Source organism: Nothobranchius furzeri, chromosome 12 (assembly GCF_043380555.1).
Source record: "Nothobranchius furzeri strain GRZ-AD chromosome 12, NfurGRZ-RIMD1, whole genome shotgun sequence".
Lineage (NCBI taxonomy): Eukaryota > Metazoa > Chordata > Actinopteri > Cyprinodontiformes > Nothobranchiidae > Nothobranchius > Nothobranchius furzeri.
The window spans coordinates 35,756,238-35,782,024 of record NC_091752.1 but is presented as its reverse complement, the minus strand read 5'-3'; the positions used below and the strand labels follow the sequence as shown (position 1 = coordinate 35,782,024).

General features: G+C 41.4%; 3 protein-coding genes and 1 long non-coding RNA gene across 4 annotated transcripts; 1 reads left to right on the top strand and 3 right to left on the bottom strand.

Annotated features, from left to right (window-relative positions):
* The first annotated feature begins 103 nt into the window (after positions 1–103).
* On the top strand, positions 104–10,454 carry LOC107376051 (voltage-dependent anion-selective channel protein 2). The gene is made up of 9 exons (XM_015944979.3): positions 104–242; positions 4,514–4,585; positions 4,658–4,707; positions 4,863–5,015; positions 5,128–5,180; positions 5,511–5,738; positions 6,460–6,610; positions 6,693–6,750; positions 9,472–10,454. The coding sequence occupies exons 2-9, from the start codon at positions 4,519–4,521 to the stop codon at positions 9,561–9,563; spliced, it is 852 nt and encodes a 283-aa protein (XP_015800465.1). The 5' UTR covers positions 104–242; positions 4,514–4,518; the 3' UTR covers positions 9,564–10,454.
* Positions 10,455–11,867: 1,413 nt separating this feature from the next.
* Positions 11,868–15,782, bottom strand: LOC129166841 (uncharacterized). The gene is made up of 2 exons (XR_008565737.2): positions 14,790–15,782; positions 11,868–13,969 (listed from the first exon to the last, which is right to left on the bottom strand). It is a non-coding gene; the product is annotated as an uncharacterized lncRNA (long non-coding RNA).
* Positions 15,783–18,245: 2,463 nt separating this feature from the next.
* LOC139062119 (neurofilament medium polypeptide-like) lies at positions 18,246–20,838 on the bottom strand. Its single transcript, XM_070542566.1, has 3 exons — positions 19,915–20,838; positions 19,709–19,833; positions 18,246–19,624 (listed from the first exon to the last, which is right to left on the bottom strand). Exons 1-3 carry the CDS (start codon positions 20,836–20,838, stop codon positions 18,880–18,882), a joined length of 1,794 nt encoding a protein of 597 aa, XP_070398667.1. The 3' UTR covers positions 18,246–18,879.
* Positions 20,839–21,390: 552 nt separating this feature from the next.
* On the bottom strand, positions 21,391–23,536 carry comtd1 (catechol-O-methyltransferase domain containing 1). Its single transcript, XM_070542568.1, has 7 exons — positions 23,431–23,536; positions 23,236–23,354; positions 22,805–22,910; positions 22,314–22,432; positions 21,889–21,943; positions 21,691–21,824; positions 21,391–21,617 (listed from the first exon to the last, which is right to left on the bottom strand). The coding sequence occupies exons 1-7, from the start codon at positions 23,483–23,485 to the stop codon at positions 21,465–21,467; spliced, it is 741 nt and encodes a 246-aa protein (XP_070398669.1). The 5' UTR covers positions 23,486–23,536; the 3' UTR covers positions 21,391–21,464.
* Positions 23,537–25,787: the final 2,251 nt, after the last annotated feature.

Below are 25,787 nucleotides of genomic sequence, written 5' to 3'. Positions count from 1 at the left end.
AATTTAGAAATTAATTTAATATGTTTTCGATATTCTGAGGACTGACGTGATGTAGGATTATTTGTATTCAGGCAAATTTGTAGCCGCTCCGGGTCCTGAACCACAATTGCATAGGTCAGGATTCGTTGCAGTGCAGTCTCCTTCAGCTCGCCCTCCAGCCGGTGACGCCTGTCTGTGCCGTGTGTTGTGAGGAACATCTCAAATAAAGTCATTTAGTTCATAACTTGCACCATCGTCACCTGGTAAGGCTCAAACGTTTATAGTTTAAAATTATAGATCTTCTTTAAAACAAGGATTTATGAATGTTTAGGAAGTTTTGATGCACACCGGCACTCTGGATGCTAGCAAAGCTAACTGTGGTTGCTGTTAGCTGCATGCTGTGTCTGACAGCAAATTATCGGGTATTTAAAAAGCGGGTAGTTACATCAGAATGCTAATTGTAGCAGAAAAGCACGTGTCATTGTAAATTAACACTAGAAAAACGTTAATGGGAACTGAATCAACGTATGTTAACTTTTCTGTGGCCTAAATGGTGCACTGGTACGCAGCCGTTACCCATTGCGGGTGAACAGGTTGTTTGACACATGCCTTGTCATGCCTAGCTGTGACTGGCAGCTCATGTGTAGTAATACTCCAGCAAGGGCTAGTACAGTATGAAAGTAGCTCCTCCCTTCCGAGTCAACCTTGTCAAACTTCTGGAACTACTGGAATGCGGCAGCTCATGCGGAAGTGTTCCAGCAGGACCGAGCGCAATTTGTGGCAGCGGCAGCGCTTGTGGCACTTGCAGTGGCAGCTCTGATACTTCCGGGTGGTGCCACGGCTTTTAGTGGCACCCGCGGCTTTTAGTGGCACTAGCCACGCCCCCTACCACTGCTGCCATTACACTTCCGGGTGGTGCCACGACTTTTAGGAGTAAGGTCTAGCTGCGGACATTGCCCAGGAAAAACGTTTTTCCTGGGCAATGTCCGCAGCTAGGTATTATTGGATTATTGACTTTTAGTGGCACTAGCCACGACCCCCTACCACTGCTGCTCTTGACTTTTAGTGGCACTAGCCACGCCCCCTACCACGGCTTTTAGTGGCACTAGCCACGCCCCCTACCACTGCTGCCATTACACTTCCGACTTTTAGTGGCACTAGCCACGCCCCCTACCACGACTTTTAGTGGCACTAGCCACGCCTCCTACCACTGCTGCCACGGTACCTGCGGCTGTGGGGACCTCAGTAATTGCAGCACTTATTGCATCATCGGCCTCATCATGCCAACGTTTTTATTTTTTACTTTATTAACAAAATCAAAACAAACAAGGCTGTCACCGAAAATATTTGAAATATTTCAAGCGGTTTACAAATGCGTTTCCCAGTCACTTCATGCTTATACAGTGTAATGCAATCAGAAGCGTTAATGCATTTATTTTTTCCATCATTTTTGTTGCTCCCCCAGACGAATCCGTGACAGATCTAGTGGAAGATCCACAGACACTTCCGGGTGGAAGACCGGCGGTGGGTCACCGGCCTCCGGTACAGAGTCAGGAAAAGCAGGGGAGCACCAGAGCCAGATGGAGAGCGCCAGAGCAGTTCTCAATTTCTGAAATAATTTATGACAACTGCTACCAATGTGGATTGTGGAATAAAAAGAGATAAACTGTTAAGTTTTCTCAATATTGTCATTGCAATCGGGGCAGATACCGCCATCTGCCGGCTTAAAATGGTTATTGCAGTACATTTTAAACTTTTTTTAAACTATTTCAATCTTCGTTTTCACATACATTCAGTTTACAATGTAACCTACATTCAACGTACTGAAGAATAAAGCAAATAAAAATGACCTCAGTTGAGGAAAATAAAAATTACATTTAGAATTTGCAACAATTACCACATGACACTACACCATAAAATAAATCATGATGCAAAATAATAATGAATTAAAAATGAAATATCATCAACAAACAAAAAATGTTCAGAGGTTAATATTTCAGCATTATATTTCAAACATGTATGATTAATTGGACTGTAATTTAAAGAACAAGAAACTCAGACATTGTTTCGTACTACTCATAAATCCATATGCACAATACAAAACTTTATTGTTGTGAAACCACAATATCTATTAACAATAAACTACATCCCCAAATCCGTTGTAGTGACAAAACAGCCTTTTCACTCCCAAGTTGTTTAAAATGTACTGCAATACCATTTTAAGCCGGCAGATGGCGGTATCTATCCCGATTGCAATGACAATATTGAGAAAACTAACAGTTTATCTCTTTTTATTCCACAATCCACATTGGTAGCAGTTGTCATAAATTATTTCAGAAATTGAGAACTGCTCTGGCGCTCTCCATCTGGCTCTGGTGCTCCCCTGCTTTTCCTGACTCTGTACCGGAGGCCGGTGACCCACCGCCGGTCTTCCACCCGGAAGTGTCTGTGGATCTTCCACTAGATCTGTCACGGATTCGTCTGGGGGAGCAACAAAAATGATGGAAAAAATAAATGCATTAACGCTTCTGATTGCATTACACTGTATATGCATGAAGTGACTGGGAAACGCATTTGTAAACCGCTTGAAATATTTCAAATATTTTCGGTGACAGCCTTGTTTGTTTTGATTTTGTTAATAAAGTAAAAAATAAAAACGTTGGCATGATGAGGCCGATGATGCAATAAGTGCTGCAATTACTGAGGTCACTACTACAGCCGCAGGTACCGTGGCAGCAGTGGTAGGAGGCGTGGCTAGTGCCACTAAAAGTCGTGGTAGGGGGCGTGGCTAGTGCCACTAAAAGTCGGAAGTGTAATGGCAGCAGTGGTAGGGGGCGTGGCTAGTGCCACTAACAGGCAAGAGCAGCAGTGGTAGGGGCGTGGCTAGTGCCACTAAAAGTCGTGGCACCACCCGGAAGTGTAATGGCAGCAGTGGTAGGGGGCGTGGCTAGTGCCACTAAAAGCCACGGGTGCCACTAAAAGCCGTGGCACCACCCGGAAGTATCAGAGCTGCCACTGCAAGTGCCACTCGTGCTGCCGCTGCCACAAATCGCTCCTGCTGTCTCTCAAGTGTTCCAGCTGAACATTGAAAGTAAATGTAGACATTAAAATATATTTTATATCTTGAGTCCATTGTCAAGTAACCTGATCTATTTTCACATGGAAAGGACACGAAGCTGGTGACCTTTTTGTTTCGTTTTCACATAGACCAGTCACAAGATGTTCAACCAGAGAGACCATTTATCTGGGCTACAAAGTTTTATTAACCACAAGGGGAAACTGTGTTGTACATTTATAACTTAAATGTAGAACATATTTTATTAATTTCCCCAAACCTGAAATCAAACATATAGACTGGGATTATTTTTTAATATTGTTAAAACTAGTGATGTACCAATATGAAATTTTTGGGCCGATATCCGACATTTAGATTACCGTTATGGCCGATAACCAATATTTTCCGATACTGGTATACCGACTTTATTGCTTCTAAAATCAGCAGATTTTGTACAGAATGAAAATGATTTAAGCTGAATTTACATTATTATGTACACACACCTCACTCATTTACGGTTCTGAGATGATTTCAGTCAATGTTCACGTGACTAAACAGTTACACATCACCCCCTCACCCTCTGAAACAGGCAAACAAATGGAGACGGGATGGAAAAAATACCGGTTAATATTGGCCCAGTTTTATTTGTCGGACCGATACAGATATGTAAAAAAATTCCTAACATCAGTCGATATTGATGCCGATATATTGTCCCTCCCTAGTTAAAATAATTACTAGGGATGTAAGAAAATATCGATATGGCAATATATTGTGATATTTTTCCTGCATATTATATAAATATTAAAAAGTCGTGTATCTAGTTTTTGGAAGAATTTACATGCAAACATTTGTGTATTTTCTTTTCTTTTGGTGCAATTCAAACGCCAACAGCAGTGTGCAATGGGTTTTGTTTTCACCATTAAAATGTAAATCCCTCTATTATAGTTCAGATACCTCATTTTAAACATGTTAATTATCAGTTTGGACTGTTTATTAAATTTTCCTACAATAAACTCAGTCTAAAATAATCACTAATATTGTCTGGCTGAATGTATCTCAATGTATCGTGATATATTGTATCCTCTCCCCTGTATCATGATATGTATCGTATCGCCAGAATTTCACCAATGCATATCCCTAATAATTACAAAGTTTTCATAAATCAATAGCTTTTGCATATTACGACTTTAAAGTGGAGCAGCTTCATGCGTTGAATGAGTAGTACATTTTAAATCCAAAAATCCATCCTTGCCTCCCAACACCTGTGCCAGTATAGCTGTAAAAATATTCCTGTTCAGTTTTCTGTGAATATCCTTTTTTTTTGTTTTCAGCTGTTAACCATATTATGCATCTCACATTCAGATATACTGACATTTCACCAATTAGTCCCATTATTTCTTAGTGTTGTTTTATTGCAAGCTGTTTGAATGTCTTTTTATTGAAGTAAAGTATCACTTTGTACTTTTCTTCCGTTTACAGTTACAATGGCCGTGCCTCCCACATACGCTGATCTGGGCAAGTCTGCTAAAGACATCTTTAACAAGGGCTATGGTAAGATTCACAGTTGCTAACTATAAATCAAAACTACATATGAAAAGGTTTTAACTAAAGTTATTCCCACAGGGTTTGGCATGGTCAAACTGGATGTCAAGACAAAGTCAGCCAGTGGAGTGGTACGATCAGTTTTCTTTTTTATGTTGATGCTCCAAAATCGACCAGTTTGAGCTATATTCACAAAAGCCTCAAGGCAATTTTTTTCATGTATTCCATGTTTATTTCATCCGTGCTTGTCTTATGATCGCCATCTCTCTAAAATTGTCTCCTACAGGAATTCAAAACATCTGGTTCCTCCAACACTGATACCAGCAAAGTTGCCGGCAGCCTGGAAACCAAATACAAGCGACCAGAATATGGTCTGACCTTCACTGAGAAGTGGAATACCGACAACACCTTGGGAACTGAAATCACTGTTGAAGATCAGGTTTGAATCATGTTTTTAGTGAAGAGAGGTCACCAAGTGTGTTCATTTTGAATCAAACATGAGTGTTTGTTTGATTTTTATTCAGATAATTTGTGTTTTTGTGTCTTTATAGATCGCAAAGGGACTGAAGTTGACTTTTGACACAACCTTCTCCCCCAACACCGGGTAAGATTATGGTGAAAATTAGGTTAATGTTGGTTTTACCTAAGTATAGAGATGTAGAGTTTGCAGTCTGTTTCCTCTTTCTCCGTGAGTAATCATGGAAACCTGATCTTTGCTGCACATACTTTTAACAAGTGTCCCTTCCACCCATGTGACCCAAGTCCTTGTATGGAACTAGCATGTTGCACCTCTTTACTGGGACTGCCTTATCTGTTTGTATGTTGGATTGAGAAACAGAAATTGTGTGAAGTAAAGCCAGACATTAGTCTGCATCAATCTTTTTACTCTCAATTTTCCCTTGAGTTTTACAAGACTTAATTTTCTCCTCAACAGAAAGAAGAGCGGTAAAGTTAAGACGGCGTACAAGCATGAGTACGTCAATCTGGGTTGTGATGTTGACTTTGACTTTGCGGGCCCAACGATCCACGGAGCGGCTGTGGTCGGCTACGAGGGATGGCTCGCAGGCTATCAGATGAGCTTCGACACTGCCAAGTCCAAAATGATTCAGAACAACTTTGCCATCGGCTACAAGACAGGGGACTTCCAACTACACACTAATATGTAAGTAGAGAGTTCTAAAATGATGCATTTGCAGTAATTTTAGAATAAGCCGTTATTTTGGGACAATATAAAGCAATAATAGTTTAACCTAAGGTGGGGCTGGTCAATATGGACCAAAACTTATATTTCTATCTTTTAGCTGAATTCTGATATAAGATCTACTGTACATCCATATACACCAGCACGGGCACTCCGCTCAGACAGTAGTCTCCTACTCACAGTTCCTAGGACTCATTTAGAGACGAGAGGAGACAGAGCTTTTTCCGTGGCAGGCCCGAAACTCTGGAATGAGTTACCTTCTAATGTGCGTGCTTCACCATCTGTGACAGTGGCCTTTACCTGTGGCTGTTAGTCTGCTTGTATTTTCTTTTATTAGTGCAATTTGTATGCTGTATTTTTTTTCCTCTTCTAGTATTTGTTTTTATTCTTGTTTTAATCCTTGTCCTGGTATTACTAATACATGTCTGTCTGTACAGCGCTTTGGTGTCACCCACGTACCTGTAAGGAGCTTTAGAAATAAAGCTTGAGTTGAGCTGACTGAAATAGATTATTTTGTATGAACATGGACTAAGAAACTAGTTTTGCATGAAAGATGTTCTCAAAATATTTTCATCTAGGAAAATATTAGAACTTTAAACTGTGTCCCTGTGAGCTAAAGGCAAACAAGAACTCCACAACCTCTTTATTCTAGTTGACGGCTTTTTCTGTGTCAACCTTCCAGCAATAACGGAGCTGAGTTTGGTGGCTCCATCTATCAGAAGGTCAGCAACCATTTGGAAACCGCAGTCAGCCTGGCGTGGACCGCTGGCAACAATAACACACAGTTTGGTATCGGGGCCAAATACCAGCTGGACAAAGATGCCTCCATCAATGTAAGTTTTCTCGGGCAGTGATAAAGGCAACAACAAATAATTTATTTTCACAGACGATTGACTTTTTTTCTTGTTTGTTTAGGCTAAAGTGAACAACAATAGTCTAGTTGGTGTTGGCTACACTCAAACTCTTAGACCAGGTATGTAACCTCTTTCTTTAATGAACATGTTGATGATGGTGATGATGGTAATTTCTGTTAAATATAAAACAACATAGAGAGAAGAAAAATAAATAATAATAATTATACAGAACATGTTCCAACACCCTTCAATTCCAGTTAGTATGGATGACTTTAAATCCAGCAGGAGCATTTATTTCATATGCAGTCCACACTTCTCATGTTCAGATATGTTTTAGACCAGGGATCTTCAATCCAGGGCCCTTATTTAGCAAACACTGGTTGAAACTTTCCTATTTTCTATCCTACGAATGAAATTTAGAATGTTCATACGCACGGCCAAAATTCTGATTGATGGAACACAAGGTGGCTATTCGTACACGCGTTCATTAGCAATCGACTGATAAATCCTACATCAGTTGCTCGTGCCCATCCACAGTCTGTGGATCCATATACGCCCTCAAGTACCCATATTTGGTCTCACATCATCTAAAGCTCATGCAGGACATCCCTGTGTTCTTCCTGAAAACGATGGCCAAGAGAGAAGACGACGATCTTTTATATAGCGCCCCTCAAGATAAAAATCACGAGGTGCTTCACAAAAATAAAAACAAAATTAAAGTATAAAATGATTTGAAAAATTATTAAAAATGTGTTTAAAAGGAGAAAAGACAAATAAAATGAATAGGAAAGAGGGAAATCAATGGATGCCGAGAAAGGCGGAGTAAGAACAGAATAAGGAGAGGGTGGTGACGAAGGTCACACCAAAGCCAGCTTGATAGGGGTCTCATTTATCAAACATTGTGTAGAATCCTTACTAAAACCGTACTTAAGCTGAGCAAAAAAAATGTACTTACGCCAAGTAGGTTTGTGATCTATCAAACATGGAGTACGCACAGCTGCACGCAATCTCCGCCTCATAAATCAGAGACTAACGATAAACGTTAACAGCTGCTTTTTAGTCACATCCCACCCTCACCATGCCCACTTACTGCCATAAATGGTCAATGCAAAGTGCCTTGTGGATCTCATGCATATACATAAGCCAGCTGTTGCAGCATTTCGATCATGACCGCAGATCAAGGAAGAGCTATTTCACAAGCAGAAATTGAGGTACTCGTGGGTGAGGTGGAGAAATAAAATGAAGTGTTTTTGCAAAACAAATAAGAGAAAATCCACGGAGTGGCTCAGCGTTGCTGACGCTTTCAATGTTGTGAATTCTTCAGAGAGATCTGTGGCGGGTATAAAAAAATGGTCCAATCGGGATTTGATCCCCAGACTTCCAGGTGAAAGTCACACGAGCTAACCAGTCAACCAAACATAGATTTCCCTTGTCCAAGTAGCCAGGGCGCATGATCAATCGGGTCACAGTGACGGGACACTCAGGCTGTCACAGACGCATGACATTCTGTCTCAATCTGTGCCCCTGCTGATTAGGGTTGTCATGGTAACCGGTGTAGCGGTAAACCCCGGTAAAAAAGTTGACAATAATAACAGTCTTGTTTTTTAAAAAATATATTATCCCGGTGGATTACCGTGGCTGCGGTGTAGGCGCAGTGACCCTTACCAGCCACCGTATCATCTGCTGAAGTTGCCGGCGGCACATGCGCACTTTGTTGTTTACGACCAAAACTTTCTTGAAGCTAAAGCTGAAATAATGGCCAAAGGAGGAGACGGCAGCGCTCAGGACATTTATTATCCCTCAAAGAAGACAAAGTGGGAAGTACGGGCATCTTTTGGATATTTGAAGAATGCTGAGGGACAGTTGATGCTTACTCAGTTTTCCGACCCCGTTTTGTGCGTAAGCAAGCTTGATAAATGAGGCCCCAGGTGAGTTTTCAGCAGCTTTTTTAAAGGAGACCACTGAGTCCACTCTCAGGCTCAGGGGGAGAGCGTTCCAGAGTCTGGGCCACAGCAGCAAATGATCTGTCACATTTGGTCTTGAAAGATAGAAGAAGGAAGAGCGATAAAGGGAACTGACATGTGAATCCAGGGTGAGAGCTGGGTCAGAGGTCACATCAAGATTCCTGACAGATGGTTTGGTATGAGAAGAAAGATCACCAAGAGTCTCTGACTTTTACCAGCTGGAGAGCACAAAGAAACTTTGGTGACGACAAGATCGAGGAACTGGTTTCTTAAGCAAACAGTGCTTTTTGGATATAACGGCTCAGGGGGAACCAGTAAAAAAATTCTCCTTGGACAAATTGGCAGAGGAGGTAACGCAGTCAGGGCTTAGGAGAGGTCCCTGTCAGAAATGAAAGGGAAGAAAATGGTTCGACATAAAACTGAATACATAAAATGTTTTCATAATGCAGTTCAGTGATGGTTGTGAGATGTCTGATCTGTCTTGTCTCATGGTGGAACGTCCTAGTCACAAAGTCACTCAGTCGTGAGCTGAGGATGTAACATGACCAAATATGGTTAATTTAAGGCGTTCCTGTATGTAAATGACAGCGAAAGGACACAAGACACACCATCCCACAGGTGGGATTTATCATCAGCCAATTGCGGAGGAACGTGCATAGGAGAGGCCACCGTATGTGTCATAAATCAGGATTTTGATCGGTCATATAAACATTCTGAATTTTGTTCATAGGAATAAATGGGAATATTTCTATGAATGTTTGAATGAGGCCCCTGGTTATTGAACAAGGTGTGTTGGAGCAGGGAAACAACTAAACATGCTGTTAAACCCTGTTTTAAATGTATGAATGCTGATGGTTGTCTCATTTGTTCATGCAGGTGTGAAACTCACCCTCTCTGGTCTGGTTGATGGAAAGAACATCAATGCTGGCGGTCACAAGTTGGGCCTGGGCTTAGAACTCGAAGCCTAAGTGTTCCATATGCTTGAAGGGAAATGGAGAATATCAAGAATCATGTCCAACTCAAACCAGCAAAAGGAAATCATGGAGAGAGAGCGATTGGTTCAAAGGCTACAGCAACAAACTCTCTAGTACCATTTCAAAGTGGTGCTTTTGTCTTTGGTGTATTTTACCTGTTGTTGCTTTTTATTTTGCCGTTGCATCCACTCAAAAGATGCTTCTTTGGGATTATTTATGAATCGTATAATTTTTCTTGTCCCATCTTTTCCACCACCGCCAAATGAAGTTGATTATTACTAATTCTGTGGAATGTCACCGGCTCTGTGACCTTTTTGATCAACGTCCCAAACACTCCAGTTTTACGTGAGTTCCACATATTTTAATGCTGAGGGTTGCCATGCTATCTGATACTTACTATTATAATCATGTGATATTCCTGACCATCCACCAGTTCTCATTTCCAGGAATTTAGAAATACACTAAGCTTTTTCTGTTATTTGAAACTTCTTTGTCCTCCTTGCTCACGCAGACGAGGACACACTGAAGTTTGGTTTTACGTCGGTTGTTGGGGTTTCTGACATTTTGCAGCTGCACAGGTGACCTCTTAAACTCTGTGGCATTTTCTAGGGCTGCTTAATGTTGGATGTAAATGTTTAAAGACAAATGCACGACTGGTTGACCTGGTAGAATGAGGTTTTGTTTCTTCTGCAGTAACCAACACCTAGGAACCACTGACCTGCAATGCGTAATGCCAAACTAAATTTCTTCAAAAGGAGGTGTAACTTAAAGTTTCTCTTGTGCACTGATAAGCTGCATCCTTCTTCTGGGTGGGGACTGATGCCAGTGACATTGTGAATGCGTATGTACACATTTTCAATAAAGTCTCGGAACTCCACCAATGCATTTTGATGTGACGTTACCGTGGTGTTTCTTCAGTAGGTTTCTGAAGACTGGGATATATTTTATTGCCGTTTATGCTCCTGACACAAAATCAAAGAGATTAGTGACTTGTCCGTTCTAACTTTTAGGGTAATCTGTGTTTGCACAGTACAGTAGAACATATTTAAGGTCTTGATGTAATCTGTGATCATCTGGAATGGCTTTACTGAGCATGGACCATGGGTTAGAAAAATTGGTTAACTGTCAAAGGATTTCAGCAGATCTGAGCTCGCTTCCTGTGGCTGTTTTGAGCTGCGAGTACCACAGTACTTCCTGGTTGGCCCACTTTTGGCCTGCCACTACTTTTGACAGCAGATTTTAGACTTAACACAAGATTTGCTACGACCCACCACAAGGCGTTACAAAAGGATCTGGCCTGCCACGAGATTTCCTACAAGACTTGACCAGCCACGATGAAGCTGCCACGATGTTCACCACAGACTATCCTTGCAATGACAGTTTATTACTTTTCCGAGAGTTGCTCTGGCACCCTCATTTTTTAAAATGTTATTAAATCTGAAGCACTCAGAGAACATACAGTAATATGTTCAGGGAACATAATCACGTAAAAGAAAAAAACAGTGTAACATGGAGATGGACGACACAAGGTAGGTTTCATTCACAGCTTTAGTCATCTCAACACCGAGTTCTCTGTATTAGTCATTAAAAGCAGTCTCCATTCATTTACATACAAACCTGCTTGGCTCAGAGGCAGCAAGGCGTCAACCATATTTACATACACAAAAACTGCTTTGCACAGGAAGAAGCAAGGTGTCAATATTTACTCACAGTTTAAAGAACTGGGTATGAGTGTAGCCTCTTTGTCACCCCCCCCCCCCCCCCCAGTAGTCTATTTAGCTTGTTCAGACGAGGGAAATATTGTTTAAAATAATATAATTCTGAACTGTCGTGTCAGCCTGGTATCACAACATTTTCCATGGCATTTCTGGGTTTCCACTGTGGATGACACCTTTTCAAAGACATGCATCACAACATTAAACATGAAATCACAGTTGGCATGAGTGTAATTTGTCTTTACCATGATTTAACAACCATGCCATACGAGCTGATAAGTTTAGTGTTAAAGTTAGCATAAAGTGGTGCTTGTAATTTCGCCACGGTCCTCGTTCAATGTTCTTGTGCATTACCGCCACTTTGTAGCTTGGCAAGCCATCCTATATATGTTTGATATATGTATAAATTAAAGCAAAATCATTTTGCTTCAACAAATGATGGTTTAGATTCTAGGCTAGCCACTTAGTGGATTGATTTGTGTATCATAATATATAAGAGTGCTTACTTCCAATGTTAACTAGTTACATAACATTATTGTAAATAGGGTATACCTGTGCTGAAATCAATGAATTAAAATGAATATTGTTCCTACAATGATTCATTTATTTCACAAATCAGTATGCGTTGATTTAACATTTTAATCAATGTTTACACTCATACACATTACAATAAGATACTCATAAAGGTTAATATTCACCTTACATAAGAGTTTAAGGATTATCATTCACAAAGTGTTAAAACTCTTTGTATCTGAAGAAGGTGTGGCTTTCTGAGGGATGCTGGTAAATACTCAAAAACATGTCAAATTCTGATTTGCCAAATTTGGCCAAAACTCATAACATTGTGGTTTATCAAAACAAGAATTACTTCCCGATTAACTCAGTTTCTAGCTGACTCGAACCGGCCAATTCGGGAACAAGCATCTTCGAGACGTCTCTTTTGACATACAGTCAAATGCCTCTTTGCACGCTGCAAGCTGACACAGCCAGACGGCTCTTTTAAGAGCCAAACATCATCCTTGGATGCAAACGAGCCTTCCAGCTTCTTGTTGTGACTTGGAGACCACTCAAGATTGGACGGGTCGTATCGGAGCTAATCTATGGGCTTCGGATACCTTGAGGTCGAGGTTCCCCCCAACTTCTGACAGTCTGGATCTCCACTGGGGGGTCTCCACAAGGGTAATAGACACAACAAATCGCGTCTGGTGGCTTTTATCAATAACCAACTCTCTAGTTTATAACCTAACAACAAATTTTTTACACCCAGATTTCACAAGTCCTCTCAGATACAAAGAAGGTTCTGCAAAACATCTAGCTTCCATCACACCACCTAACACATCACATCAAAACACCTCACATCCACTACATCCCACCTCATTATTCACATCTTGTCATGTATAAATTATTAGTTTTGGAAAAAGAATAAAATTCATTTCACTGTCTGAATTAATACAGAGTGTGTTTATGGTCCCTGAACAAGTAAAAGTAACTAGAATCTTCTGATTCAACATTCAAAGATCAATCAGGTTGATATTTCATATTTATATGGAATCATCACATCTTATTGGTCACTATTAATTTGTAGTCTTTAATGCTACGTATGCATGTTTAGCATGTTGTTTGTGTAAATACAATTGGTTCTCAGCCAAGTGTGAGGCAGCTGTGATGAGAATCAGCTCCTCTAAATCTGAGACCATGGTCTTGATTCGGAAAAGGGTAGAATGCTTTCTCCGGGTCAGGGATGGGGTCCTGCCCCAAGTGGAGGAGTTTAAATATCTCTGGGTCTTGTTCACAAGTGAGGGAAAGCTGGAGTGCGAGATTGATAGGCGGATTGGTGCTGTGACTGCAGTGATGCAGATATTGTACCAGTCTGTCGTGGTGAAGAGAGAGCTGAGCCAGAAGGCGAAGCTCTCCATTTACCAGTCAATCTCCATTCCTACCCTCACCTATGGTCACAAACTTTGGGTAGTGACAGAAAGAACAAGATCGTGGATACAAACGGCCAGAATGAGTTTTAGCCGCAGGGTGTCTGGGCTCTCCCTTAGAGATAGGGGGAGAAGTCCAGTCATCCGGGAGGGGCTCGGAGTAGGCCCGCTGTTCCTCCACATCGAGAGGAGCACGTTGAGGTGGCTCAGGCATGTAATTAGGATGCCTTCTGGACATCTCCCTGGTGAGGTTTTCCGGGCATGTCCAACCTGGAGGCGGTGTGTAGTTTAAAATCCGCATTTTAAGCATAAATTGAAACCAAAGCTCAGAGAGGCGGAGTTTTGCTGCTGCGGCGTCCCAAAGGTGCGTTTTCATTGGTCGATTGCAGACAGGAATTGTAGGTTTGTAAGCAGTGCTTGAAGACTTTTTGAGGCTGATTTGGTCGTGAGACGGCTCCAAAAACTGCCGCAGAGCTGGTCACATTGTACGTTCACAGCATGGTGCACACATATGCAAATCACCCTCACGTTGACCATTTTTTTGGCACGGTTCTGCTCAGGAAGAGGGATTTGGCAAAGACGGCCAAAAGTCGCACAATGTGATCCCGGTCTAAAGGTAGACCCAGGACACAGTGGAGGGACTACATCTCTCACCTGGCCAGGGAACGCCTTGGGATTCCCCCGGAAGAGCTGGCTCAAGTGGCTGGGGAAAGGGAAGTCTGAGCCTCTCCACTTAGACTGCTGCCCCCGCAACCAGAGTCTGGATAAGCAGAAGAAAATGGATGGGTGGAAATACAATTGGATCTCTGCATTGATTAACATCTCTGCAAAAAAAAAAAAGTTTCACAAGTACAGTGTTGTATTCTATTTGTGCCACACGAGGGTCTGTACCCACAAATGTTGTTTACTTTTCATAGTTAACAATTTAACATCAACGGGAGGATCTGTTGCTGCCGCCTCTTGGCCAGATGGGCACTGTAAATGAGAATGAGTTCCCAATCGACTCATCTGGTTAAATAAAGGTTAAACAAAATATAAATAAATATTGAAAATACCGATTCTACATCATTTACATATTAGTCAATATTAGTCATCACCGATGCGGCCGCCCCTGCTTGTTACTACTGACAAACAGCACGCTCAGTCTGTTTTTGCAGCTTAGATGAATCTATTATTCGTTTTATCATTATTGCACAACTATGATAAATTGTTGCTGTGTTGTGGGGCATAACACATGATTGCCAGTGGAATAAAGATTGAAAATGGCTGAAAACTGCTTTCCTGCTTAGGAGGCACAGCCACGAGACCAAGTATCTCGCATTACAAAGTCTCACATCGACCAAACATCACCTTTCGGAGTATTTTCATTCTGGTAAGTTACAAATGGTGAACGTTTATTTACATTTTGTTTCTTTCCTTCAACTACGACATGCACACACAACACACTCACTTAGGCTACACACACATACCACTAAGCTAATGCGGGCATGCTGACACACAACACAACTTCTGCTACACTTCTTCTGTGGGATGACAATTTAGATTGTTTTACCAGAAAAAAGAGCAAATGAAACATTTACCTCTCATCGAGACATTTACATCCGCTCAAACAAGACAGCCAAAAATGTCCATTATGCAGAGCTGCGGCGGCAACAAGTTATCGTCGGGGCTCCGTTCTCGGGTCTTTCATATGGATCCAAAAATCGGTCCCCGGCGTCTTTATTTAACGTGTCCTTGCATATTCAGCATTCTTCTTGGGATTTTAACATGTTGTTTAACACTTCCCTTCACCCAAACCTGCTTCTTCTCTGCAACATACTGTTTGTTTTCATGGTTTGTTTATACTCGTAAGGCCATCAACATGTCTGCGCACATCACAGAATGCTTCACGTAATCACGTGTGATCCCAAGCCCTGTAACCCCGGCTTTCCACGGGAGCCGTCAGCAGCACGTTACTGCAGCAGCACGTCATAGCTGCTGATAGGAAGCGCTGTGGTCAACAGAACCTTTTCCACTGGAGCCGTCGGCAGCCGTCAGCAGCGCGAGTCGGCCGCGTCTCAGGAGCAGCATGTCGCGGCCTTTACGCGCTGGTTCTATTTTCTACGCGCGAAGCCTCTGAAACGGGTCAAGTTCGACATTTTTGGGGAAGGAAAGACAGGAAATCGGACGCGGAAATGGAGAGAAGCTACCGAGATTTTCAGAATAAAGAACGTGCTGCCTTCCGGTTGCTTTACTTTTAAAAAATGTTACTAACTGTCCGTCCCCGTGAGAAGTTATCACCTAGCTAGCGGTCTCCTTTGTTTTTCAGGTCCGTATTGGTGATTATAAAACGGACAGAACATAAAACACAAACCATGTTGTAGTTTTCTCCTGCTTGTTGTTGTGTTTACTGACGAAGTCACTCGTGTGACTTCGTGCTCTGTCGGTGACAGCTGCTCCCCTGCTGCTTCGCGTCTCGTGGGAAGGGCCAAGCAGCAGCTTACGCGAGCAAGACGTGCTGCTGCAGTAACGTGCTGCTGACGGCTCCCGTGGAAACCCGGGGTAACACAGAAAAAAATATCTAGTCCGGTAAAACTGTCAGTAACACATCAGTAAACAAAATGTACTCTCTGTCATTAACTCACACTTTTATAAGAAGTTGGTGTGTGGTGTTGCACCCAAATGGGTCCAAGCGGGAAAACATTCTCACTCATTGTTAGATAACTTTGTTCAGAGAAAAACCATTAAACGAGTCGAGTCCAGTGAAATTGGGTTAATACACAACACAAGATGTGTTTTCAGTAAATAAATCAAAATGTACTTTCTGTCACGAACTCACACTTTCATAAGTAGTTGGTGTGTGGTGTTGCATCTCTGCTGTAAAGCACATTGAGTTGCCATTGTATAGGAAATGTGCCATATAAATAAAGCTGTCTTGTCTTGTCTAAATGGGTCCGGGCTGAGAAAAACTCTTTCTGTTAGATCACTTTGTTCAGGGGGGAAAAAAGTTCAACTAGTCGAAATAAGGTTGGAAACCAAACAAAAAAGAACTTACCCCAACATGTTGCTCAACAGCTAAATGCAGAGTTGCTGAAAGAAGACTTAGGCCTAGTCCACACGTAGCCGGGTTTTTAAAAAAATGAATATCCGCCCCTCCAAGAACTTGCATCCACACCACCTCATAAAAAAAAACTCTGTCCACACGTGTGACACGTACCCGGATAAATACGTTGTTAAGGACATGCCAGACCTGTAGGCGGCAGTACTTCCCCCGTTCTTAACCTCGTCCTTCGTCTGTGGTCTTCCGCAAGGAGCAGTAATTCCGCTTGCAAAAACAAACAAGCAAAAAGCGCTTGGACAATTGATAAAGCGAGCGCAGCTCTGAGGACATCCATGCTGTCGGCTAGTGTAAACACAGGTCGCACACGTGATGTCAGCATTTTTTTGTCGCGGAAAGTGACGTTGCGGACCTTAAAACTCTGGTTTTGTCTGTCCACACGCAGACACCCAAAACTGAGAAAACGCAGATCTTCACTTTGGCCGGAGTTTTTAAAAAGATCCGTTTTCGTGTGGATGACAGGCCAAAACGTAGAAAAATATCTACGTTTTGGCAGATCCCCCGCTACGTGTGGACAGGACCTTAGCAACAGACATCTATTGCATCTTTAAATCTAGTATCCTTGAAGGTATGCTTCCTGTTTAGCATTACGTTAAAAGTGCCTCCTGCTGTACGGGCATGCCAATTACCCACAGGTTGCAACTAATGTTCTGCCTGAGACAAGTGGTGCAAAATAGGGCCTTGTGAAAAAAGAATGTGTAGCTTGAAAAGCAGCATTTGTGAGTTACATGAGCAGTTTTGTGCAGTTGCATTAACTCTTTTGTGTTTGTGGTAACTATAAGTCTGTGGGAAGATGTTAATACAAGTGTTTGGATTAGTTATTCTCCAAATGTGCTGGACTAAGTAAAGCAAAATTATTAGAGCAGGAATTCCATATTCTGTAACTTGCAGTAACCCTGCAATGAAGAATGTGTAACAGTAGTTTTGTGTCTGTGAGTGACAGTAAAATAGGCACAGGTTATTTTTTATACAGAAGTACATGGATGTGTTTTACACCATTTGTTTCGCATTAACCAGGGCAAAACTGTAACATAGGATTTTTTTTAATGTGTGACTCAACAAATACAATTTGTGTACTTGTACCAAATATTTTGAAGTTGTTGTTTTGTACCTGTGAAAGATAGGTTCTCTGGATTTTTCTCTATGATTACAAGTTCCCAGAGTCAAGAAACAAATTTTGCGCCATATATGTTGGATCAACTGGGGGAAAACTGTAACTGTGAGATTTTTTTGATGTGTGACTAAAAGAATACATTTTCTGTACTTGTACCTGAGATTTCTAATAGGTTGTTTTGTACCTGTGAAAGACAGGATTTTTCTTTGTTACTTCAAGTTCCTAGTGACAAAACACAAATGTTATTGCACCAAATATTTCTTTCCTCCTGAAGAAAGGTTTCACAGTTCACTTAACTTACATCCATTGTTCCTCTGCTTTTCTCCATGTCTGGTTCAATTATGTCAATTTGGTGTTGCACATTTATAGCACTGGACATATTTTCGCACAAAACCAAAAACAACTTTTGACACCGTCTGAAAATATGCACTTTGATGGCATTTTAATGTGTTTTTAAAATTCAGACATCACGTGTGAAATCCATGACACATTTCAAACGAGATTAGAATGTAGCTTTCATAGCCCCTTTGATTTGCATTCATTTTTTTCATTATTCCAGGGACCCATCGTCCAGAAGTAGATGGGCATGACTTATTCTGTCAGTGCTGCTCCTCAGGAATGTCAACTCACGATGCTCACCTCAACTGACTCAGTGATGTAGGAGGCAAATTTAATGCGACATGACCATTGAAACTGCAGTTGCTATCAAAAACATCAGATATGTATCAGAATCAATCTCACATGTGAGTCTTGTTTTCATTTTCATCTTTGTGTCTCCAGTCTTCTTGTTCAGTAATATTTCTGTTTAGCCACAGCTACACAACCTTGTTTGATAAGCATTTATTGATCACAGTCATTCAAAAACACGTCGGTAGAGGCAATCAAATTATTTTACGTGTCTCATATAATTGTAACCTGCTTCATAAAATACCTAGAAATCAGGATCTTTTTCATAGCACATTTATCAGCACATATACCAAAGCAAAAAATAAAGAACACAGGTTTTCACATTAAATTGGTGTTCTGAGGACTCCAAATGTTTCAGCGAAACAAAAGCTGATTTAAAGTTGAAGGAAAAAAGTGCAGCTAAGATTTATTCAAGAACTTCCAGTTCCATGCATTTCTCTTTCTTCTCCTCCCGCAACACTTCATAATCGTTTAAAACATGCAGCCTTGTGTTGCAAGGTCTTTTGGATGTGGAGTGGTTGAATGCACCTGCAGGGTGAAGAGCGCCAGGTAAACGTTGTTGCCTGTGAGAGGGGAAGCGGACCTGCAGCTCCTCCCCATTTGCGGTAGTTTGAATGAACAACAAAATCCAAAGAGCAATAAAAAGCCTGCTGCTGTTGGCCGCATAAACTTCGAGTTGAATTCCCATCCTTTCATTGTGCAGTATCGTTTCACTATGCTTTGCAAGTTGCTCTCACTTCAGAAGCCTTCCCGTCTCCAGAGTGCTGCTTGTTTATGTTGTAATCTCGTTGGCCTCCTGTGAATATTCTGAAACCACATGTTTGACCTCATCTTGAACCTGAATGGCATCACTGTGCTGCTCATGAGTTTCATCTAATTTTTCCAAACTTTTGGTTTCATCAGCATGTTTTATTTTGTTCTCATCTCCACCTGAGATAAAATCATCTTCCGTGTCAGATCTTAGGTCAGATTGATGTAGACGTTCACTCTTCATTCTCACATCTGATGTCTCTACAGTTTCCTTCTCATCTGTGCTTTCAGCTGCTTTGTGATTCTCTAATTCTTTCTCATCAAGGCCCTCACTTTTTAAAATCCCACCCTGTTCCACGTCACCAGGTCCCAATGGACTCACATCTGCATTCTCAGACTTTCCAGCTGATGCTATTTGATTCTGCTGACTATCAGACATCTGGTTTCCCTCTTCATCTCCATTGTCTTTATGATCACTCTCTTCCTCGTTGCCCCCTCTCTTGCTTTTTGTACACTCATGCTCATATTTCCCTGCTTCAGTCTCGTCTGATCCAGTGTCCTCAAATTCTGACAGCTCTATTTCCCTGGTGGTCTCTGTTATGATCTCCTCCACAAACTTGAACTGGGGCTCTGCTCGTCTGTACGTGGCTCCTGGTCGACTGAAGCAGGGGAGGCTGTACACAGGAGACTGGTGGTAGATGTGGGGCAAGGAGATGTTGGAGTCAGACCCCATGGAGAGCCGAGCCTCCTCACCACAGAGAAGTTTTCTGTGGGATGGAACACATTTTAAAGTTAAATTAACTGCAAATGACTAGGATTCTTAAATCTGCTGGTCCAGATGTTTGTCTTACCTGTAGGACAATATTTCCACATCCAGAGCCATCTTCACATTCAGAAGGTCCTGGTATTCCCGTAGGTAACCAGACATGTCAAATTTACAGTTGATAAGCTCATTTTCAAGTTCTTTAATTGTATTCTGGAACAATAAATAAAAAGACCAGATTAATACAGAGTTGTGTCAAAGCTGAGCAAACCAGAAATCATGTAACTGATCCACCTGGTAGTGGATGAGTTCCTCTTTATGGCGATCTTCCACATCATGAAGCTGCCTCTCCAGAGCTTCTCTGGTCCCTTTAGCGCAATCCAGCTCGACGCTTTTGGCCTGGAGGTTCCTCCTGTACTCCTGGATCTCCTGCTGGCTCAACTTCAGCGCCTCCCTTTTGGCCTCCGCGGACTCCGTTAATCTTGCAAACTGAGATCGGAAACTTTCTCCTCTCTCCCGGACCTCCGACATGGTGTGACCCTCTAGTTGTGTCCTGATCTCCCGGAGAGCCGCAGTGACGTCAGGGTTCTCAAATCCTTTGACGCTAACCTGCGCATCCTGGATTTGGTCAAACATTTCCGACACGTCGGTCTCGTGGTTTGTCTTCAGGAAGTGGATTTCATCCACCAGTGACTGCGCTCTCTGGTCCAGCTGTAGTTTGGCCTGATACGCTTCGCTGATGTCCTTCTTCAGAACCGCGATGCTGCTCTCTGCGTCTGATCTGGAGCGCGTCTCCTGCGCGTGTTGTTGCCGCAAACCGTAAAGCTCTTCCTCCAGATTCTGATGCTCCAAGTCTATCTGATGCTTCTGATGGGTGATATCCAGAACCAGCCGCCTCAGCCTTCGCAGCTCCGGTCCGTACTCCACCTCCAAACAAGATGCGGGTTTCGCTTTAGCTCTGAGCTCTTCGACCTCCTTCTCCAGAAGAAGGTTGTGGTGCTCCAGCTGGTGCACCTTCTCTATGAAACCCGCAAGACGATCATTCAAACCCCGCATCTGTTCTTTCTCACTCAACTTTCCAGATAACGGGTTGGTAGCACTCATATTTACTCCTTTTATTCCCAAGCCTCCTCGTGGAGACGCATCTTGAGCGGGCCTGTGCGGGAAGACATTCCTACTATCCATGCTGAGAATGATGTTGCGCGTCTGTGCGGGCATTTATACTCGGATCCATTTGCTCTGTGTGCAGAATGAAGCTGTCCGTGGTGCTGAAAACGTGCAGCGTCAGCTACTGCTCTAATGGGCTCCTCAGCCCCATCACACCCCCGCGTTTTGTCGCAGAAAGCAGTGACGTGGCTGACTGACTGTAAACGTCAATCCAACAATCATTAACTTCAGGAGCATTTCTAGCAATGCGTCAGGAGAACGCGGACTATGTTAGTGGAGCGTTTACACATTTCAATAAAAACTATGTCATAAGTGGATTTCTGTAAATTTATATTTCCTCCTGGAGATTCATTTTTTTCTCATCCTCTATAACCAAAATGATCGTGCTAATCATGCATTTTAATTGTCAGGTGCTGAACGCAGCTTAAGGATGGTGGCCCCGGAGGTCCAACATAACAGCCATGCACCTGTATGAAAAGGTTTTATTGATTATTTTTTTCCCTCCCAGTTAAATCTGTATTTTACTATTTAAATCTGCATTAAAATGTCACTTTTAAGTATTTTTGATATTTATGAGTAATAAAAGAATAAAGTCAACATTAGTCAAGAGTTGGACGCTTTTATTTGATGGTAAAACGGAAAAACAAAACTCCGTCTCGTCAGAGCCATGCATTATTTCAACGTTTGATGGTGATGGTAAGCCCGTCTCCTACGGTGAGCATGCTCAGTTCAACTCTCTGGTCCTTGTGGATCTTCTTATTGAGGGCATCCAGACTCTGGGACTGGAGATCATCCAGGGCTGGATTTACAACTCTTCCACTCCACAGCACCTTTAAGGAGCATCAGAGCTGCGTCATCTTATCTAAAGTGAAAACACAAACTGGTAATATGAGGTTCACTTACGTTGTCAATAGCGACAATACCTCCTTTACGTATGAGCTGAAGGGACTTCTCATAATAAATGTCGTAGTTGAGTTTGTCGGCATCGATGAACACAAAGTCGTATGTTCCAACTTCTCCGGCTGCTATCAGCTCGTCTGATGGAAGAAAATAAATGAAAACAAAAACCTGAACAATTAAGAAAGGATACAGAGTACTTACCTAAGGTTTTTGCGGCCATTTGATGCTGTACATCTATTTTATTTTCAACTCCGGCCTAAAATAAAAGATACAATTGTATAAAGAGATTTGAGACATGGCTATTTTTAAAGAGAAAATGTGGCAAGCTGTAAATACTAGCTGATTCTATTGCTTTACTTTGCATTTTCAAGTGACACAGTTTCCTGAGCAGACACCTTTCAAATGTCCAGCCTGCAGGATTTTTAGACACATTAACAGTTGCAAGATGTACGGCGTGCTGCCTCATGCACAAACGGGCTCTGGCAGAGGCTACAATCAATAAAACAAACAAACAAAAAGATAATACCTAAATGCCACAAAAGTGGAGATTCCATTTTTCTAAATGTCATTTATCTCAAGTATAATAGAAGATTTAACACAAACCAGTGATCAGTCACAGATCTTACCTCTTTGAAAAAAGATCTAGCGATTTCCACGTATGAATCTTCTATTTCGCAAGCGACCACGCGTCCACCATCTGGCATGGCAAGAGCCATACTCAGAGCGTTGTATCCTGTGTACATCCCTGCAGGATGAATACAGTTTAAATATTGTTTCCATTTCATGCATTCTTGTTTCTCTTAAGTTGCTAAAATATGAGATTGTTCCAAAAGAGGCTGAAAAGACGAGAATATTAAGGATTTCTACTGTATTCATTTAATGCTAAATACTTCAAAATTTTAAAGTAAATGCCCACTATTTATTGGTGTTGAAATATGTAAATTAAATAAAGTGGCGGGAGACTCCGTTTTCTTTAATTTGTTATCAAACAAAGCAATAAATCCTGAAATCTACATCCGGTTGTATTGGTTACATAATGCAACACTCAAACCTTTCAAGGGGTTCTATAGATTGCAGATAAAGTGTTTTATTTTTTGTTTTTAAATTCTTGGTTTACCTATTTCAATAGCCTTTGTAGCATTAATGAGTCTAAGGAGATTTGCCATAAACTGGGCCTGCTCACAGGCCACCATCATCCTGTTCCAACGGTCTTCAAGGGTTCTCTGAAACGCAAACAAGAAAAGATGTTTTATTAGAAAACAAAACTTTAAATTTACTTTCTTTAGCATTTTTTTTATTTATTAGCTGTTGTCTGCCCTCTAGTGACCAAAACCCATACTGCTTCTACTCGGACATCAGCCACTGTGGTTTTACATTTCCTGTGCTAAAAATTATGGTTGAGTGTTAATCTGATTTCAGCATTAATATACTCCCATTTTAGAAATTAAACAGGAAATAATCCTTGAGTTTCTCTGAACTGATGTCCAAATAAACCAGAGAGATGTTCAATCCCTTACCCTCATTATAAGGGTTCAGCCATTTTCTTACCAGTCTGAGTTTGGTGAGGACTGGATGTTCCCTCAGCGAGTTATTCACTACGTACTGCAGCACAGGATCATCTCTTCCATGACTGTGACTCTTTCCAATAAAGGCCGACTTTCCAGCATCTGATCAACACAAAATAAACAGCAACATTATAGTTTCATTAAGATTTTTGGTGTTCTCACCTCATGTACCTCATACCCGTCAAGAACAGAGCAAGTCCGAAGCAGAAGAGTATCTTTATGTCTGCAGCCATTGTGGTTTAGGGTTGAGTGAAGGAAAACCATCTGTTTACTTTGGTTAAACATTTATTTCTAACATTGATTTTTTTAACGTCACTCAATAACCTTGATTCTCTACTATTTAGTAAAGCTGCAGCTTTTTTTCTGTGACTTTATCCCGTTTGCAACAGCTGGCAATTTGGACAACCACACCTTAACAACGATACAGAAATCAGTTTTCTTGGATGATTTCTGTAAATAAGTAAAATCTCCTTTGGGGATTTGACTTTCCACATGGTAAACTGTTTTTGTTTGTTTTTATCATCCTTTATCTCCAGCTGCGAGTAAAACAGGCACTCTGTTGCCAGTTTATCTTAAACTGCTCTTAGACTGTTGTACCCTGCAGCTCATTTCATATTTAGGACATTATTTTTATGACTCACACAAACCATTTTGATAAGTTCTGTTACATGCATTTTATTCAAATGTGCAAAAAAGCGCTGAAAAATCAGGTGTCACATTGAGTGCAGTTTTTTTCATGTTTCTAAATAAAAAATTCACAATGACTGTTTTAAACTTAAAAAAAAATCTAAAATTTGTGTTCATGCAAACTACATGTCTTCTTATTTACTGTCAAAATAAATTTGTTGGTGAACATTTTAAATTACAGCATTTTACTGTTGACCACAGAGGTTAAAGCAGGGGTGGGGAACCCTGGTCTTCCAGGGCCATTATCCTGCATGTTTTAGTTGTTTCCCTGCTTCAGCATTGGGGATTCAGATGTTGAATCACCTGTTCAGCAGCTCAAAAAGCTCCACAGAAGCCTGTTAATCACCTGCTGATTAATAACAAGTGAGATGAAGCAGAGAGACAACTTAAACATGCTGGTGGGACGAGGATTTCCCGCCCCTGCCTTAAAGGAATAAAACATGTTGTGCTGCTTTCAGCTATACTGCCACCCAGTGGCGGAATGGTGGAAAAGGTTCGTGTGCATGTTTTTTGAATTAATGGTGTTTGGTAAGATTAGAGTACTTGTTGTATTTTTTTTTTTTTTTTTTTTTTTTTTGTATTTTAAAACTTAACAAATAATCTAACAAATCCCAAAACCATAGTCTGGCAAGTTGTAAAAATTTACAAAATCCGGAAGTCCAAGATTGGAATGATAGTGGCTCAACCTGAAGAGCGATCTGTCTAGATAAAGCTCACAACGCAGGATCAGTCCATCTTAAACAAGCTCAGGTACAGAAATAGCCAACATGTAACTGAGTCCTTAGTGCTTTGTTTTTCTGCTCAGGAATGTGCATTTTGTGATTCTGCAGTAAACTATGTCTTTATTACCACACATGCATGAAACAATTAGTTCCCTAGTTCCTATATTACACCTGTAACGTCCAGCAATGGTCATTTTTTAGGTACAGTTTGACCATTCAACATCTGGTCAAGAAGCAGACACGAGACTGCATGTGTTCCCTTTAAATTGGCCTGACTTCATCTCATCAGCTGGAGCTCAAAGCCTCTCTGCAGCTCTGAACACATGATAACGAATTGTCAACAATGATGTTCTCTCCTCAATGTCCAAGCTTCCCATATCGTCCTACAGGATTCTTCATGCCTCTGAATAAGGAACACTGGCAGCTCGGATCAGTTGCTAAATCAAAGAATGATTTCCTAAATTAAATATGAACTTCTACAACCTATAAGCTAGATAATTATTAAACAAATGTTTGTTTATTGCTACTTATAATAATTATAATATAATGAAATGCTTTCATTAATCTGTGCTCAATGATTGAAGTTGGAAATGAATGTTATGTTATGATTACAGTGATTGAAATATGTTTCAGCATGTTAATGTGACAAGGTCATCACCATTTGCACTCACACAAGAACAAAGTAAGGTTAAGTTAAACGCGTGACACATAGATAGTCCTTTACCCAGATCAGAGAACATTAAAACTGGATCACTCTGGTGATTCATCAGTTCAGTTCAACTCAGCGGTTCAGTTCTGGAGAAAGCTTCAGACCGGCCATCTGAAGCAAAACCCTCTTTAACCATCAAAGCTTTTGACACGTCGTCAAAATCTTTTTGCACCTGCGAAGCTGATGCAGCAAACAGTTCCTGCAGAACAAGCTGATATTGTTTAGACTCCTTAAGAGTCCGAGACGTGCGGTTCCATCCATCTGTCGTGACCCGAGACATCTCTGGACTGAAGAGTCGGTGCCACGGTATTCTACAGCCCTTCGGTGCCAGAGGTCATCCGACCTCTCTGACCTTTGGATCCACCACGAGGGTCTCCGAGAACGGGTGAAGTAGACACGCAGATAGCGTCTGATGTG

What these genes read in the sequence shown, in the direction of transcription:
- LOC107376051 (XM_015944979.3), top strand. Translation starts at nt 4,519, where the DNA reads ATGGCCGTGCCTCCCACATACGCTGATCTGGGCAAGTCTGCTAAAGAC. An exon ending in AAATCACTGTTGAAGATCAG is followed by an intron (nt 5,016 to 5,127) that starts GTTTGAATCATG and finishes GTGTCTTTATAG; the next exon opens with ATCGCAAAGGGACTGAAGTT. An exon ending in ACCTTCTCCCCCAACACCGG is followed by an intron (nt 5,181 to 5,510) that starts GTAAGATTATGG and finishes TCTCCTCAACAG; the next exon opens with AAAGAAGAGCGGTAAAGTTA.
- LOC139062119 (XM_070542566.1), bottom strand. Translation starts at nt 20,838, where the DNA reads ATGCCCGCACAGACGCGCAACATCATTCTCAGCATGGATAGTAGGAAT. An exon ending in AGGAACTCATCCACTACCAG is followed by an intron (nt 19,834 to 19,914) that starts GTGGATCAGTTA and finishes TTATTGTTCCAG; the next exon opens with AATACAATTAAAGAACTTGA. An exon ending in GTGGAAATATTGTCCTACAG is followed by an intron (nt 19,625 to 19,708) that starts GTAAGACAAACA and finishes TCCATCCCACAG; the next exon opens with AAAACTTCTCTGTGGTGAGG.
- comtd1 (XM_070542568.1), bottom strand. Translation starts at nt 23,485, where the DNA reads ATGGCTGCAGACATAAAGATACTCTTCTGCTTCGGACTTGCTCTGTTC. An exon ending in ACTTGCTCTGTTCTTGACGG is followed by an intron (nt 23,355 to 23,430) that starts GTATGAGGTACA and finishes TGTGTTGATCAG; the next exon opens with ATGCTGGAAAGTCGGCCTTT. An exon ending in CTAGATCTTTTTTCAAAGAG is followed by an intron (nt 21,944 to 22,313) that starts GTAAGATCTGTG and finishes CTTTTATTTTAG; the next exon opens with GCCGGAGTTGAAAATAAAAT.